General features: G+C 35.2%; 5 protein-coding genes across 9 annotated transcripts; 3 read left to right on the top strand and 2 right to left on the bottom strand.

The window, feature by feature from the left end:
• Positions 1-491: 491 nt before the first annotated feature.
• LOC109607741 (uncharacterized) lies at positions 492-2,754 on the top strand. Its single transcript, XM_020024212.2, has 5 exons — positions 492-650; positions 706-879; positions 930-1,192; positions 1,246-1,488; positions 1,542-2,754. Exons 1-5 carry the CDS (start codon positions 620-622, stop codon positions 1,920-1,922), a joined length of 1,092 nt encoding a protein of 363 aa, XP_019879771.2. The 5' UTR covers positions 492-619; the 3' UTR covers positions 1,923-2,754.
• A 37-nt stretch (positions 2,755-2,791) lies between these two features.
• LOC109607742 (BTB/POZ domain-containing protein 17) lies at positions 2,792-4,767 on the bottom strand. Of its 4 annotated transcripts, none has more exons than XM_020024214.2 (5): positions 4,619-4,767; positions 4,450-4,566; positions 4,258-4,398; positions 4,028-4,207; positions 2,792-3,978 (listed from the first exon to the last, which is right to left on the bottom strand). In XM_020024214.2, the coding sequence occupies exons 2-5, from the start codon at positions 4,558-4,560 to the stop codon at positions 2,908-2,910; spliced, it is 1,503 nt and encodes a 500-aa protein (XP_019879773.1). In that variant the 5' UTR covers positions 4,561-4,566; positions 4,619-4,767; the 3' UTR covers positions 2,792-2,907. The 4 variants fall into 4 exon arrangements, with proteins under 4 accessions (XP_019879773.1, XP_049821500.1, XP_019879772.1 ...); XM_049965543.1 differs by having other exon boundaries at positions 4,461-4,566; XM_020024213.2 differs by having other exon boundaries at positions 4,450-4,753.
• Positions 4,768-5,015: 248 nt separating this feature from the next.
• On the top strand, positions 5,016-7,743 carry LOC109602678 (cell division cycle 5-like protein). Its single transcript, XM_020019099.2, has 4 exons — positions 5,016-5,397; positions 5,448-5,578; positions 5,638-7,466; positions 7,523-7,743. Exons 1-4 carry the CDS (start codon positions 5,087-5,089, stop codon positions 7,721-7,723), a joined length of 2,472 nt encoding a protein of 823 aa, XP_019874658.2. The 5' UTR covers positions 5,016-5,086; the 3' UTR covers positions 7,724-7,743.
• Positions 7,744-7,899: 156 nt separating this feature from the next.
• LOC109602687 (translation machinery-associated protein 16 homolog) lies at positions 7,900-8,802 on the bottom strand. The gene is made up of 5 exons (XM_020019113.2): positions 8,666-8,802; positions 8,537-8,613; positions 8,343-8,483; positions 8,144-8,292; positions 7,900-8,094 (listed from the first exon to the last, which is right to left on the bottom strand). Exons 1-5 carry the CDS (start codon positions 8,666-8,668, stop codon positions 7,916-7,918), a joined length of 549 nt encoding a protein of 182 aa, XP_019874672.1. The 5' UTR covers positions 8,669-8,802; the 3' UTR covers positions 7,900-7,915.
• Positions 8,742-11,526, top strand: LOC109602684 (male-specific lethal 3 homolog). Of its 2 annotated transcripts, none has more exons than XM_020019107.2 (11): positions 8,742-8,853; positions 8,909-9,149; positions 9,202-9,270; positions 9,327-9,436; positions 9,966-10,212; positions 10,266-10,426; positions 10,481-10,627; positions 10,684-10,890; positions 10,947-11,078; positions 11,130-11,222; positions 11,278-11,526. In XM_020019107.2, exons 2-11 carry the CDS (start codon positions 9,048-9,050, stop codon positions 11,339-11,341), a joined length of 1,332 nt encoding a protein of 443 aa, XP_019874666.2. In that variant the 5' UTR covers positions 8,742-8,853; positions 8,909-9,047; the 3' UTR covers positions 11,342-11,526. The 2 variants fall into 2 exon arrangements, with proteins under 2 accessions (XP_019874666.2, XP_019874665.2); XM_020019106.2 differs by having other exon boundaries at positions 10,678-10,890.
• Positions 11,527-15,329: the final 3,803 nt, after the last annotated feature.

Here is a 15,329-nt window from a genome sequence, read left to right as displayed (position 1 = left end):
AAATAAAAAATTTAATTACAAATTAAATATTTCCTATTTTAGACGACCTGATACTTATTTCTTATACTATTCTCTAAATGTTATATTTTTTATTGTATTTTATACTTATCAAGTTCTTCTTTTATTTATATTTTATTTTACAAATGTATTTACATTTAATTATGACATAACATAACTAAAAGTAAGTGTTTCCTGTGGTAACCACTTTGTAGATAACGTGTTAAGTGATTTATTTAATTTTGTTATGTTATGTAACTAAAATAAATAAATTTACACGTGTCAATCCTTAATATAAAATCATTTTCTTATAATGAAATTATTGTAAAAATAAATAAGTGGTTTAATTATCTGATTTACACTCTTTTAATAATAATAAATGAATTAACTGATTTGTTTATGTTATTGATAAGAAATCAGTATTAAAAATAGAATGCGATGTGCAAATTAATTTGCAGGAATGTGCATAATAAAATGACATGGCCATTATGCGGTTATTACCACTATCACAGTTTGTTTTCCACTATCGTATAATGACGTCATCCCGTTGAGAAGCCGGCTATTCCACCAATTTTGATATAGGTGTAGTCTAGTTATTGAAATTATACACTGCAATCACCAAATGGATAAACCACGGGTCTTAATACTTGGAGGTGGGTGCCCAAACTTCTAAATCACATTGTTTAACCTACATTCATGTTTTTTTAGGTTGCGGCTTTATAGGCCGCAATTTGGTCTCCCACTTAATGAAAAATGACTTAGCCAGTCATATAAGGGTCATCGATAAGGTGCCACCACAAGTTGCCTGGCTCAACGAAGAGGAACAGGCCTTTTTTAACAACCCCCTTGTGACATTCGTTAGTGCCAATTTAATCAACCCAGGTGAGACCCACTTAGTATTTAATAAATGGATATTTATTTGTGTGTTTTAGAGAGTTGTAAAATGGCCTTCCAAACTGACAACCAGTGGGACCTGGTGGTGAACTGTGCCGGTGAAACCAAGTCAGGGCACTCTGACCCTGTTTACAATGAGGGGATACTGAAGTTGAGCGCGAATTGTGCCAATCAAGCTGCAGCACAAAACGTCAAACATTATGTGGAATTGTCCTCAGGGAACATGTATTCGTCTGAGAAGGCACACAAAGAAGACGGCTCAGTTGACCCATGGACTTTTGTGGCAAAATGGAAGCTGAAAGTAAACAAATAAATTATTTTAATCACTTTGATTTAATGATGGTGTTGTTTAAGGTGGAGAAAAAGTTGGAAGAGATCCCGGGGCTGAATTATACAGTCCTGCGTTTGCCTTTTGTGTACGGCTTGGGGGACAAAAGTGGTTTAATGCCTAGAATTATGGCGGCAGCCATTTACAAGCAACTGGGGGAGACCATGAAGCTTCTGTGGAACGCCGACCTGCACATCAACACGGTGCACGTCTCAGATGTGTGCAATGCCATTTGGTTCATTAACGGACGTGCTGATACATTCGGACAGGTACACTAACACAAATTGCTGACCTGACGTGCCCAATAACTGTTAAATTTTAGGTCTACAACGTGGTGGACGAGGCCGACTCCACACAGGGAAGTGTGTCCAATTTATTGTCGGAGATGTACGGCATCAAAGTCGACTACTACGGCGGCATCCTGTCTAACCTGGTGGACTTGATCGGGGCGGCCGACGACGCCAACGACAAGCACGTGGTACCTTGGGCGGAAGCCTGCAAAAGGGATAACATCGAAAACACCCCGCTGACGCCCCACATGGACCACGAGCTGCTGCTGCACAAGCACCTGCGTCTGGACGGCAGCAAATTGAAAGGTCTGGGCTTTAGACTGAACGTTCCGGAACCGACGATCGATGAGTTCAAACGGATGTTACAGAATTTCGTTCAGATTAACATCTTTCCTCGATCGTTGCTTCCTTAAGCTTGAAATCAAAATTTTGGTACGTTGGTTAGTCGCACAAATCGTTCATAATTGAAAGCCTTCGCAAACAAGTGCCTAAATATATTCATGATTGTTATACGGTGCAATAAAATTGCCAAAAGTACATTAAATAATTTAACCGAGATAAAAAAAGTATTTGTAATCGCTGTTTGTTTAAATTTTAGTCAGTAACTAGTTCTAAATTTGGTGTGATAATGTAAACTTATTGATACTTAATAGATTTTGACTCTAAACTAGTTCTTACTTAATTAATCGATGTGATACACCATGGAAAGACATTCTGATACGCACTTATTACTGTAATTGTTATATGTGGGTTGTTACGTAAGTTTATCAATAACTACTTTTTAAAAAATAATATATTAATGGGCTACAATTAAATCCACCCTGTTACTTACTGGTTGTCTTAGGTTATAAATTAAGGAAACAGTCCCTTAAATTTATTAAAAACAATTAAATAATATTTTATGTGAACATTAAATTAAAAGCTGAAATGTTATTGTAAATATAAAATCCTCTTCAAGTAATTGAGGTTATGTCGTCAAAGTGGCCTAACAAGAATTTATTACAAAGTATTTACCGTTTTTATTATTAAAAAGAAATTTACTGAATTGTTACAGGCAATAATTTATTGCAAAATGATGTCTTAAAAATATCAGAATGGTCTAATTTTCCAAAATGACTGGAATAAGTTCCAATTTGTTGTGGAATTGAAAATGTTGTCAATTGTAATCATTGCTCAAATAGGTATTGTGCTTAGTTTTTGTTATATACTATTTTATTATTATTTGAAATATACTTTGCTTAAGAACTTTTATTTTACTACACCCAGTAATAAGAACAGCAACAAAATTAGATAACTTTATTATTTCGTTTGGCATATATTAAAATCTTTTTTACAGTTAATTGTACTTGCAACAAACCACAATTTATAGTATAGAATCTATACTGGGACTAACAAGTTTCACCTAATAGGTGCAATAACTAAGTTTAACTTTAGTTGATCTCTGTTTGGCCCCACTAAATAGGGAGACACCCAATTGTCGGGCGTCGTGGCCATCCGATTCAGATCCTCGTACGGTATCAGATCGTCGAAATTGATGACCCTATCTTGACTAGTAAATATGAACAGTTTCTCCTTGACTGCCATGACATGCTCCACACCACCCTCCATTCCGTAAACCAGTACGGACACTTTCACCCTGCTGTTGTTCTCCGGCAACTCCCGCGAGGTTAACGACAGTCTGACGGTGGGTATGATCTTCTCTGGCACCTCTAAAGTGCCCTGCCAGACAATCAAATAGCACTTTTTGAACCAGACTCCCTTCGGATACAAATCCACCAGCCATTCGTTGATGATGTGCGACTCGTACTCAGCGGCCGACACGTGTGAGGAAAACACGAACGTGCTCGTGTGATAGTTTTGTACGCTACCGTAGTTTTCAATGGTTAATATTGTGCTACAGCTGTCCGTTGTGTATAACCTAGGACATAACATCAGTGCGTCCTCCTCAGAGGAGTACAGTTTCTCTAATTGTTCTATGTGCCCGTTGTGGTAGTTCATTCCAATCGTCATCCTGTCAACGAAAAACTCCTTGTGGTGCTTTATCATGGGGGAAATCAATATGTCGGCCAACTCCCTGGGTGTCATCATGGGGAACCTTATGTACCCCATCACCATTTCCAGTAAATTTTTGAATTGTTCCTCCGCCTCCTGAGGCTCCACTTCTGACTGTTGTATCTTAATTTTTTGCAGCTCCAACCACCTAACCACACAGTTGTACAGCACCATTTCGTTATAAACGACCAGGTCACTCTGTTGGATTATCCAAATAAAAACGTCCACTTGAAAGTTGTTGTAGTCGGGGGTGTTGGCCACTGCTTCGAAGTTCCATTTTATGTAGTTCTGGCAGGTTTTCGCCACGTCGTGGTGCCCACAAGCTGTGGAGTATTGAAGCCACGATGACAGCTGGTTATGGGAGGCAGCATGGGGGACGTGATTGCACATATACTTCAGGCATAACCTAGATAAACTCTGTAACAACAAAAGTATAATTTAAGTTGGTAAAATCTAACAACATTACCTTAACAATATATTTGTCCGCTAAGGCTAAAATTGGCATAACATTTGTGTGGGTTATGTGTATTTTCCCTGTGTAGAAATACTCCAGGAACAGATGGAACACACCTTCACACTGAGGCAGCTCCTGCAGTTCAACATTACTTTGGTGCCATTCAGACCACTCAGGCTTCATAAGCATTGCCTGTGATAACACCAGTTATTTGAAATCAAAACAATTACAACGATACATACTTGAAAAACATCACTGGTGGCACACAGAATTAGTCGGTGGGCGCTGAACTCTTTGCCGCCCACTTTAAGGAACACATCGCACATTTGCTTCTCCTGGTACAACTTTTTTAACGTCCTCAATATGATTTCAGAGTTGTCCACCTAAAATGAGTGAAACATGAGCAACATTTTTGATCACCAATACAAGTATACCATTATCTGACAAGAATTGAGGACATCGTAACTGTCCAAAGTGGTTTTCTTCCTGATTTTCGCGGGATGCGGATCTATGTCATCCGCATCATTGTTCAAATCTTGAAACATGCTGATCTACAAATTTATGTGTTACGCCGTTTTCAACGTCAGAGGGGTGGATTTTTACGAGATATCATGTAATTTAGTGCTTGTTTATTCCATTAGGTGATGAATGAGCTGTATGTTTAAATTTGTTATCTTCTAATAAGTATAAACAAGTTGTTGTTATTTAGCCAGCCTCCTTAACCTACGAATTTGTAATTGTCATCAGTGACATTTATTTCAAGTACAGTGATGTGAGTTGCCTATAAAAACTCATTATGGATATAATTCATTTGCTTTCGCCTTCTTGGCATTTGTAAGTTTAGCTGTTGATACATCAACCATCTTAACAAAAACGAACGTACTGAAGTATTAAGTTTAGTTTTTCTATTTCAAAACACTGAAATATTATTCATATGTAATGTGGGTTGCCTACCCGTATGTAGTGAGGTCAGTTGGTATTGAAAATATTTTTGGTTAGTTTTCGTTTACGTTGTGTTAACGTCTAGCCGTTTGTGTATTTTGTAAAAAATAGATTAAATTAAGCCCCAAAATGCCGCGAATAATGATCAAAGGTGGTGTTTGGAGAAACACCGAGGATGAAATCCTCAAGGCGGCCGTAATGAAATACGGCAAAAACCAATGGTCTCGAATAGCCTCGTTGTTACACAGAAAATCGGCCAAACAGTGTAAGGCACGTTGGTTCGAGTGGTTAGACCCCAGCATTAAAAAGACCGAATGGTCCAGAGAGGAAGATGAAAAGCTACTGCATTTGGCCAAGCTTATGCCGACACAGTGGAGGACAATTGCCCCAATCATCGGCAGAACTGCTGCCCAATGTTTGGAACGATATGAATATTTACTGTAAGTCTTTTGGAGGTGTATAATCGGTTGTTGTTACTCAAGTGTTTTAGTGATCAAGCTCAGAAGAAAGAAGAGGGTGAAGATGCTACTGATGATCCCAGGAAGCTCAAACCAGGGGAAATCGATCCCAACCCTGAAACTAAACCAGCACGTCCTGACCCAAAAGACATGGATGAAGATGGTATTGAGTTTGTTACTGTTATTTAATATCATAAAGTTAATTTTTTAACAAAATTCCAGAGTTGGAGATGTTGTCTGAAGCCAGAGCCCGATTGGCCAACACACAAGGTAAAAAGGCGAAGCGAAAGGCCCGTGAAAAGCAGTTGGAGGAGGCAAGAAGGCTGGCGGCCTTGCAGAAGCGCCGGGAGTTACGTGCGGCCGGCATTGAGGTCAATTCCCGCAAGAAGAAAAAACGAGGAGTCGACTACAACGCCGAAATCCCGTTCGAGAAGCGTCCAGCAATCGGGTTCTACGACACCTCCAACGAAATTGTCGACCCTATGGCGCCAGACTTCTCCAAAATGAGACAGCAACACTTGGATGGTGAGCTGAGGTCTGAGCAGGAGGAACGTGAACGAAAGAAGGATAAGGAAAAGTTAAAGCGCAGGAAGGAAGACGACATTCCTCATGCCATGTTACAAAACCAAGAGCCAACTAAGAAGAGGTCCAAATTAGTGTTGCCGGCACCACGAGTGTCCGATGAAGAACTACACCAAGTAGTTAAGTGGGGCAGAGCCAGTGAAGTGGCAAAAGAAGTAGCGGCCGAAAGCGGCATGGAAACCACCGACGCTCTGCTAAACGACTACACTATAACACCCCAGGCCGCCGTCACGCCCAGGACTCCCGCCCCCCAGACCGACAGGATCCTGCAAGAAGCCCAAAACATGATGGCCCTCACCCACGTGGACACACCGCTGAAGGGTGGCGTAAACACGCCTCTGCACAACTCGGACTTCAGCGGGGCGATGCCCCAAGCTTTGACCGTAGCCACGCCCAACACAGTCCTGGCCACGCCCTTCAAGTCCACGCGCACCGACGGCAGCGCCACACCGGGATTCGCCACGCCCCGCGGCGCCGTGGTGCCTGCCGCAGAAACGTCCGGTAACTTCACGCCCTCGGTGAGAGACAAACTGAATATTAACCCCGAGGAGGGTATTGGTGCGGGGGATACACCTGCCGCGGTTAAATCATATCAGACCTCCTTGAAGCAGCAGTTAAAGAAGAATCTAAGCAGCCTGCCGGCGCCCAAAAACGACTACGAAATAGTCGTGCCGGAACACGAGGATGAAGAGATGCCCGAACAAGCCCAGGAGAAAATGGTGGAGGACCAGGCCGACTTGGACAAGAGGTACGAGGAGGAAATGAAGGCGAAAGCCGAAAGGGAGTTGGCGTTGCGTTCGCAGGTAATCCAACGGGATTTCCCCCGTCCCCAGGAGCCAAACTTGGCGGTCCTGCGACCCCCCAACGACAGTTACTCATTGACAGACTTACAAAAGGCTGAAGAGCTGGTCAAGACTGAAATGGTGACCATGCTCCAATACGACAACTTGAAAAACCCACTGCCCACACCAAAACGTTCCAACTTGTCCCAGGCGCAACAGTTGGCCTTTTTGGAGCAACACCCCTATGAAAATTTCACTGCTGACGAGCTGATCTCGGCGAAGGATTTGTTGAAGAACGAAATGGAGGTGGTGAAGCAAGGCATGAACCACGGGGAGTTGCCGTTGGACGCGTACACGCAGGTATGGGAGGAATGTTTGGGACAGGTGTTGTTTTTGCCCAACCAAAACAGGTATACGAGGGCGAATTTGGCCAGCAAAAAGGAGCGACTGGAGTCGGCCGAGAAGCGCCTCGAGCAAAACCGGGCGCACATGGCCAAGGAGGCGAAGAGGGCATCTAAAATGGAGAAGAAGCTGAAGATACTGACTGGAGGTTATCAGTCGAGGGCCCAAGGACTTATCAAGCAGCTGCAGGATTTGTTTGACAACACTGACCAGGCTAATTTGGAGTTGAATACCTTCAAATTTTTGCAAGAGCAGGAACGTGAAGCTTTACCGAGGAGAATTCAGGTTAGTTAACCAAAATATCTTTGTTATTTATGTTACGTAATTTTAATAATTTTCAGTCGTTGACCGAGGACGTTACTCGACAAATGGAACGTGAGAAAAGTTTGCAACAGAAATACGCCAATTTACAAGCTGAAATTAAGGATTTGCAAGAAAAGCATCAAAGGGAGGAACAAGAGAGGGCCGCAATTGTAGCTGAGGCCCCACCTATTTTAAATAATGTTACAAATAATGCCCAAGAAGAGGAGACTGTTGACTAAATATATGTATTATATTATAATGGTGCTTTATTTAATATTAAAAAAAAATCCCCCAATAATCCCCTTTATTTAAGGCACTATAGATACTGGAATTAATAACCCAAATAATAAGTAAATAAAATTTTTGTGTCAATGCCAGAAATATTAGTTTAACACATTAAAATAAAACTCTTGTATTTACCAAATTGTATATTAACTGTCAACATCCATTTCAGGAGGATTGGTTTGATTAGTTTTTGGTAACTTTTTGTTTTCTTCCTTTAGAATATTTTTACTAAATCGCCTCAATTTAAAATTTTGTAAAAACCTTAATTCTCCATTCCATTCTTTCAAACGGTTAAACTGTTCCACATCTAACAAGTCTGGTATTTCTGAAAACTGAAAAGTCAACACCGTAATTAAATAAATAATAATACATACCTATGCCACAAGTATTAAACTCCTCTGTTTCTCTTTTAATGGAAAGATTGATTATATCTTGCCTACTTGCATGTTGTCGGTTTTTACGATTTCCTATAGAATGTTTTAGTTTAATTTGCTCCAACTCTTCATTGAATCGATCTATGTAACTAAAAATATTAAATGATACACACATTTTCTGGATATAGAAAAAGCTAACCTCTGAATTAGTTCATGAACTTGATTAGGTGTACAACAAGTCCATTCTGGGTTTAAATGGTCTCTGAACCAAAGCAGCTTTTCACCTAATATGTTTAACTTAATGTTGCCCAAGTGTTTATTCTTGTCTTTCACACTTTGCCTTAAAAATACTTATGTTAAATTTAAAACTTAATTAAATAGTTGTTTACGTACTTTTTCATCTGCTTGGCTAACGCCTTTGTTTTTCTGCTGTTGGGGTGTTTGCATTTCTCCAATTGTTTTATTTTGGGCTGAAACAATATTGTTATTAGTGATTTAATATAATTTTTTGGAAGTTAATACCATTTTTACAGTTTGACAATCGTTTCTTAACCTCACAAAAGCACGTTGTCAAAATATTTTTATTCATGTAGTCTGGGTTGCATGCGCATAAATGTATGGTGGGATAGTTTTTGGAATAATGTTTAAATACAAAAAATTATGATGTTGCTATTTGCTCGGTGGCGTAAAGAGTCACGTAATATCTACGTGTAGGTTTCAATGTAAGTTTTTGCCATAAAAAACGCATGTTATTTATTATTGTAGCAGGGGTTACATACTTACATGGAGCAGCAGTGTGGTGTACCTAACCTAACCAACATCCTCCATTGTTTGTAAACAAAAATCGTCCCTTTTTTGATTTTGGTTTAATTTCCAAACAAAAAATACGAAGCTGAGAAAAAGGATGGTTTCTACCCGTGGCGTGAAGCTGAAATTTTTCGAAGGCGAAAGAGTTCTTTGCTATGAGCCTGACCCTACAAAAGCTAAAGTTTTGTATGACTCAAAGGTAAAACTCAACTTACCCCTTTTTGTACATAATTTCATGTGGTGTGGTACAGGTTTTAGATGTGATAGTAAACAAGGACCACAGAGGGAAGAAATCCATAGAGTATCTAATTCATTTCCAGGTAAAAACATTATTGTTGCCAGTGTTACGGTGTTTATTGACAATTTGTGTTTTAAGGGATGGAATTCGTCTTGGGACCGTTGCGTTGGCGAGGAGTACGTACTGAAAGATACAGTAGAAAATAGGCAGCTCCAAAAGGATTTGGCCGAAAAGTCTCAGCTGCACATGTAAGTCAATGTATACAACTATCATTAAATTATTAAATTTATATACTCAGTTTTTCCTCTATATACCAATTACCTTTTGTTATTTGTTGTACACATAACTATTCTATTATAAAATATACAATATATAAAATATATGAAGTATATAAAATAATATATAAAATATAAAAGTATATATATCAAGTATAAAAAATAATATATAAATATATAAATTGTATAAAATTATTTATAATATACATAAAATAATATATAAAATATATAAAGCAATAAAATATATAAAACAGAAGTTTTTTTACAAGACCAGACTGTATATTAATAAAGTAGTGTGCATAAAAACCCTTCATATGTGTTGCTAAATTATGCTTTTGACTAATCCGTGTTTTGTTAAGTTAACGTGTGTTAAATTAATTTAAAACCACGAACCTTTCTGAAACAGAAACTGTAAGTAACCAGGACGTAAACGTGTTGTTCATCACTTAGAAATCTTGAAGGAAAAAAACTGTTTGGTCTGGAAATATAATTGACGTTTCAGCGGGGCGTATTTGTATCGGAAGGAACGCAAGAAAAACCGTAAGTCGACGGCGACCACGGCGGCCGCCTCGTCGGAGGAGGGCAGTTCGGGCAGTCCCGCCCGCATGGACACGGACGACGGTCAGGGCGCCACTTCAAGCACATCGGGCGACGATTCATCGATGGAGGACGACTACGTGCAAATCGATCTCAGCATTGAGCTGCGTGAGATACTCGAACGGGACTATTATCTCGTTTCCAAGAATAAGGTTTGTAGTACTAAGAAAGTACTAAGATTGTTCACTGTATAGCCGGATTTTAGCTGTCCAAATTACCCGCTGAACCGAATATAATTAGTATATTGGAAATGTTCTGGAGGCACTATGCCACCAACCAAATTTGTGGCTTGAATGAAAAGCCCAGTTCCAGATACAGAAACTCCAGTAATCACAACAAAATTAAACCTGAAGACATTCAAAGAAAGTGAGTTACTAGATATTAAGCCACAAGGTGGTCAAAGAACCGTTTTTGTTGCAGCTTAAACCTTTGTAAAGAGTTTGTTGACGGCATACGTATATATTTTGATACCCTGTTGAAGGAGCAGCTTTTATACCCATCAGAGCAGGGGCAAGTTAAAACTCAAATGGCTGTTTACCAATCTCCAGCAGACGTTCACAAAAATGAGTAAGGTTTTGTCCAGCAGTAAAATTATCCAGCACCACCACGTTGTAAAGTTGTAGCTCAAAACAAGATGTGGCTTCCAGTCACACAAACAACCACACATTATCAGAGGACTCCAACAGAAACGGATCTCACTCATCATCAGACAACAGTAAAAACCTAAGACGCAGAACTTTAAGGTCTAACCAGCGTCAAGAGGCTCAAACCAACGGTAACGACGCTTCAGAAAGTGCCGCCCCCACAACACCTAAACCTGGAGGATCCAGGTATAATTAATTATCTGTGTGAATGTTGACTTTGGTACTCAAAAATTTGTTTGTAGCGTTGGGAGCAGCAACTCTGATGTGTCCGGGCCTTTGGCCAAGGCCTTATCGTGGCAGATTCTACCGGACCACGTGTACCAACAACAACCGCCTCCACCTTGTTTGGTTTATGGGGCTACGCATTTATTGAGGTTTACTTAATGTGTTACATTTTTAGTAATTACTTATTTAGTTGGTTGTAGATTATTCGTGAAGCTGCCAGCGTATTTAACTGCTTCCACCTTAACTGATGACAAGTTGAAAATCGTTTTAAATAACATCGATCTGCTGTTGGAGTTAGTTTTGTCCTCGATGGTAATTTACTAACTTTACTAATCATTAATTTTTTAGGTTTTTGTCTGAACACAAAGAATGGTATGGTGAAAAGTTCTACATTGATGCCCCAGTTCATTAGTTGTTCAGGATCTACATCAGTAATACGTAATTAATAGAATGAATGTCATTTTGAAAGTATTTTAAAAACCTTATCTTTTATAATTTTGTTTGTATTAGTTTAGCTATCAATTCTGGAAATATTCCGGGTAATATTTTAGTAATTAACTGTTCTACAGACATTAATATAGATTAATTATTTTATGATTGTTGGTGTTTTATTTCATCCCTCACAAATATACACTAAAATTAATGTTTTAATAAGTTAATTAGTTAGTTAGCTAATCTCTGGAAAGTACTGTATTAGTGTTAGTTATCAATTCTGGCAATATCCACTTTAGTGGTACAATTAACTATTCTACAAACATTAAAATACGTGAATTATTTCATTATAACTGATGTTTTATTAAACTAGTTAGAGATTTCATAAAGTCACACTGAAAATTAATATTTTAATATTAATGTTAATATGACTTTTTAAAAACTGTTTAATATAATAATCCGTTCCCAATTAAACCTTATAAGTTAACTAGTTCCTGAAAAATGAGCATTTTACGTCTGAATATCAGTTACAGTATTTCATAATTTCCAAGTTAATAACTAATGTTACAAATTTAATACTGATTGAATGCTAAAGTGTTTCAACATACCCTTTCGCAATAACGTAACAACATTGTTAATTGTGATTTCAAGTTTATTATGCTATACGTTAATAACCTACATATTTGCAAACAAGAAAACCAAACATAGGTATTATATAAACTTTAATAAACCGAATTTTCTTACATATTTGAGGAAGTATGCCTTTATTATATGTAAATGTAAGTTTTAATATTTATACATAACATGAGGATTTAAATAGTCAGTTAATTTAATATTTATTAAAGTTTTAAGACGAAAGAGTAATCGAGTAAGACAGTAAACAAATGCGGTGCAAAGTAATTAATAGCCAAAGCCTCGAGGCCACCAATTCCGTCGTCATCACGCGAAACATCTGAAGAAGCTATGATGGAAACGGTTAGTAAAGCGGAGTGAAAGCAAGGTCGATTCGCACACAGAACTCACAAACAACACACGATCCCATTGATGTACCATTACTTAATTACTATTTAAATCGCCGGTTTTGCCGTTCAGCCGGACGTGAGAGTACGCACATCCAACAATATGAGTGCATCTCGTTTTGGGGAATCCCCGAACGTGTTTTGGTTTATGGGAGGACGTTCAACTTTGGTGTTTCCCCAGCTTCCAGTTTTGTGGAAGTGACATATGGGCCGTAACCTTGTTGAGGCAGTTCTGTGGAATATTACAGCAATTACAAATTAAAAAAATATTATTGTATTTTACTTCATCGATAATTTTTAGTTTGTGTCGTCCATGTTTTATCTTATCAAGATGTAATTTAACAAAGAAAATAATAGTTAATGTTGATTTTTTCTTAAAATTGTTTATATTATTAATACGTATTTGATAAATTAATTAGTTATCATTTCTATAGTTTATAACACTTCAATAATGATAAAGTTATAAAAATATAAAAAGGAAATATTATCAGTATTTTTAAAACTAAGAAAAGGTCGTGGGAAAATTTATTGAGTCAAACAGGATAAAACAGTAATAAGTAAAAAATAAATATTGTTAAATAGTTTCCCAACATGTAATTTGTAACTGGGGCAAAATGCAAAAGCAAAGTTACGAGAAGAATACAGAGTAGTTTTCTACAATAAATCGTTGTGATAAAAATAATACGCCAAAACCGGATTATTTTCTGAAATCCGTCTAGTGAACATTAATTTATACACCTGTCACACTTAAAATAATGTAATAATGTTGTTTACAATTTAAAGTTTACTTTTAGTTGGATCATTTCTCTACACGGTTTAAATATTAACTCTGTGATGTAACGAATTCCAGAAGCATTGCAACATCTATCATAATCTTCGGATATTATTTTTACAGTGTTAGTGAAAGTTTTTTTTTTGAAATTTATTCAGTAAATTTGGATTTTGGACCCTCAAGTGCATATTAAATAGGGATTGCAATTTATTTCAATATCACGTTTAAAATTACAATATTCAATGGGATTTGGATATAAGACCAAGGATTTAATATAATTTATTCGTGAGATAAAAATTGTATTGGGATTTAGGATTACGTGTATCAAATAAAAATGCATTTTTGTTATAAATAAAAATATAACATACATGTATGTTTATGTGTATGATAGTTCATTATTTTTTTATTGTTTCTACTCATAATCTCGTGATATAAATTTAATTATAAAATTAATTTATACATCATAAATTATCCATTAATATTAATATTCAACTTGATATTTATTTGACAAAATTGTATTGAAATTTATACATCACAAATGATCAATTAATATTTATATTTAAACCATTTTTAATAGTATCAGTGTATCTTTATACCAGAAAATTAATAATAATGTTTATTTAAATGGTTTTAAACATTTTCTTGATATTTATTTGTTAAAATTGTATAGAAATTTATATATAAAATTAATTTATACATCATAAATGATTGATTAATAGAAATAAGCCATTTTTAACATTATGAGTGACTGTTTATACCAAAAAATTACTAATAATGTTTATTTAAATAGTATTAAAACTTCACTTGATATTTATTTGATAAAATTGTATAGAAATTTATACATAAAATTAATTTATACATCATAAATGATTAATTAATAGAAATATTTAACCATCTTCAACATTATGAGTGACTGTTTATATCAGATAGTTATTAATAATGTTTATTTAAATAGTTTTAAAACTTCACTTGATATTTATTTGATAAAATTGTACAGAAATTTATACACAAAATTAATTTCTACATAAAAGACGATCAATTAATATGAATATTTAAGCAATTTTTAATATTATGAGTGACTGTTTATACCAAAAAATTACTAATAATGTTTATTTAAATAGTATTAAAACTTCACTTGATATTTATTTGATAAAATTGTATAGAAATTTATACATAAAATTAATTTATACATCATAAATGATTAATTAATAAAAATATTTAACCGTCTTTAACATTATGAGTGACTGTTTATATCAGATAATTACTAATAATGTTTATTTAAATAGTATTAAAACTTCACTTGATATGTATTTGATAAAATTGTATAGAAATTTATACATAAAATTAATTTATACATCACAAATAATCAATTAATATGAATATTTAAGTCATTTTTAACATTATGAGTGACTGTTTATACCAAAAAATTACTAATAATGTTTATTTAAATAGTTTTAAAACTTCATTTGATATTTATTTGATAAAATTGTATAGAAATTTACACATAAAATTAATTTATATATAAATATAAATATTCTATCTATTGTTAACAATATGAGTGACTGTTTATACCAGAAAATTATTAAAAATGTTTGTTTAAATGGATTCAAAAATTGTTTTGATATTTATTTGATAAAATTGTATACAAATTTATACATGCAATTAATTTATACATCAGAAATGATTAATTAATTTAAATATTTAAGACATTTTTGACATAAGGAGTGATTGTTTATGCTATAAAATCTCTCATAATGTTAAATTATCAATTATTTTTATTTTCACATAGAAAACAAATTTTTTATTATGTTGGAAATATGGATTTGGAAATATTAATTAAAAGGATTTAATGATTTTTTTATATACTTATACAATATAAGAGAATTATTATAACAAATAAAACGAGTTTTATTAATTAAAAGTTTTATTTAATTAGTAATTTCTTCATGATTTTATAATATGGTTAAAATATAATTAATTCATAGAAATTTATTTGTAAAATTAATTTTCCTAACGATAATTGTTAATTATAAGAAATTTTAAATATCCCAAAGTAATTAATTAATTATCTTTAAACATATATAGTAAATTTAATAAGAAAAGTTTGCAGCATAAACTGATAAACATTCAATTTTTATGAATGAGTCATTAATTTATTGTATGCATTTATGATAAAA

The sequence above is a fragment of the Aethina tumida genome, chromosome 3 (genome assembly GCF_024364675.1).
Source record: "Aethina tumida isolate Nest 87 chromosome 3, icAetTumi1.1, whole genome shotgun sequence".
Lineage (NCBI taxonomy): Eukaryota > Metazoa > Arthropoda > Insecta > Coleoptera > Nitidulidae > Aethina > Aethina tumida.
This window is presented reverse-complemented; position numbering and strand designations above follow the sequence as displayed.

Excerpts from the sequence above, each read along its gene's own strand:
- LOC109607741 (XM_020024212.2), top strand. The coding sequence starts at position 620 with ATGGATAAACCACGGGTCTTAATACTTGGAG. Across the intron at positions 651-705 it reads ACGGGTCTTAATACTTGGAG|GTTGCGGCTTTATAGGCCGC; the intron begins GTGGGTGCCCAA and ends ATGTTTTTTTAG. Across the intron at positions 1,193-1,245 it reads TGGCAAAATGGAAGCTGAAA|GTGGAGAAAAAGTTGGAAGA; the intron begins GTAAACAAATAA and ends GTGTTGTTTAAG.
- LOC109607742 (XM_020024214.2), bottom strand. The coding sequence starts at position 4,560 with ATGTTTCAAGATTTGAACAATGATGCGGATGACATAGATCCGCATCCC. Across the intron at positions 4,399-4,449 it reads TCAATTCTTGTCAGATAATG|GTGGACAACTCTGAAATCAT; the intron begins GTATACTTGTAT and ends CACTCATTTTAG. Across the intron at positions 4,208-4,257 it reads CCACCAGTGATGTTTTTCAA|GCAATGCTTATGAAGCCTGA; the intron begins GTATGTATCGTT and ends GTGTTATCACAG.
- LOC109602678 (XM_020019099.2), top strand. The coding sequence starts at position 5,087 with ATGCCGCGAATAATGATCAAAGGTGGTGTTTGGAGAAACACCGAGGAT. Across the intron at positions 5,398-5,447 it reads GAACGATATGAATATTTACT|TGATCAAGCTCAGAAGAAAG; the intron begins GTAAGTCTTTTG and ends CAAGTGTTTTAG. Across the intron at positions 5,579-5,637 it reads AAAAGACATGGATGAAGATG|AGTTGGAGATGTTGTCTGAA; the intron begins GTATTGAGTTTG and ends ACAAAATTCCAG.
- LOC109602687 (XM_020019113.2), bottom strand. Across the intron at positions 8,293-8,342 it reads GTTCATGAACTAATTCAGAG|TTACATAGATCGATTCAATG; the intron begins GTTAGCTTTTTC and ends TAATATTTTTAG. Across the intron at positions 8,095-8,143 it reads GTTTAATACTTGTGGCATAG|AAATACCAGACTTGTTAGAT; the intron begins GTATGTATTATT and ends TTCAGTTTTCAG.
- LOC109602684 (XM_020019106.2), top strand. The coding sequence starts at position 9,048 with ATGGTTTCTACCCGTGGCGTGAAGCTGAAATTTTTCGAAGGCGAAAGA. Across the intron at positions 10,427-10,480 it reads CCTGAAGACATTCAAAGAAA|CTTAAACCTTTGTAAAGAGT; the intron begins GTGAGTTACTAG and ends TTTTTGTTGCAG. Across the intron at positions 11,223-11,277 it reads AACATCGATCTGCTGTTGGA|GTTTTTGTCTGAACACAAAG; the intron begins GTTAGTTTTGTC and ends TTAATTTTTTAG.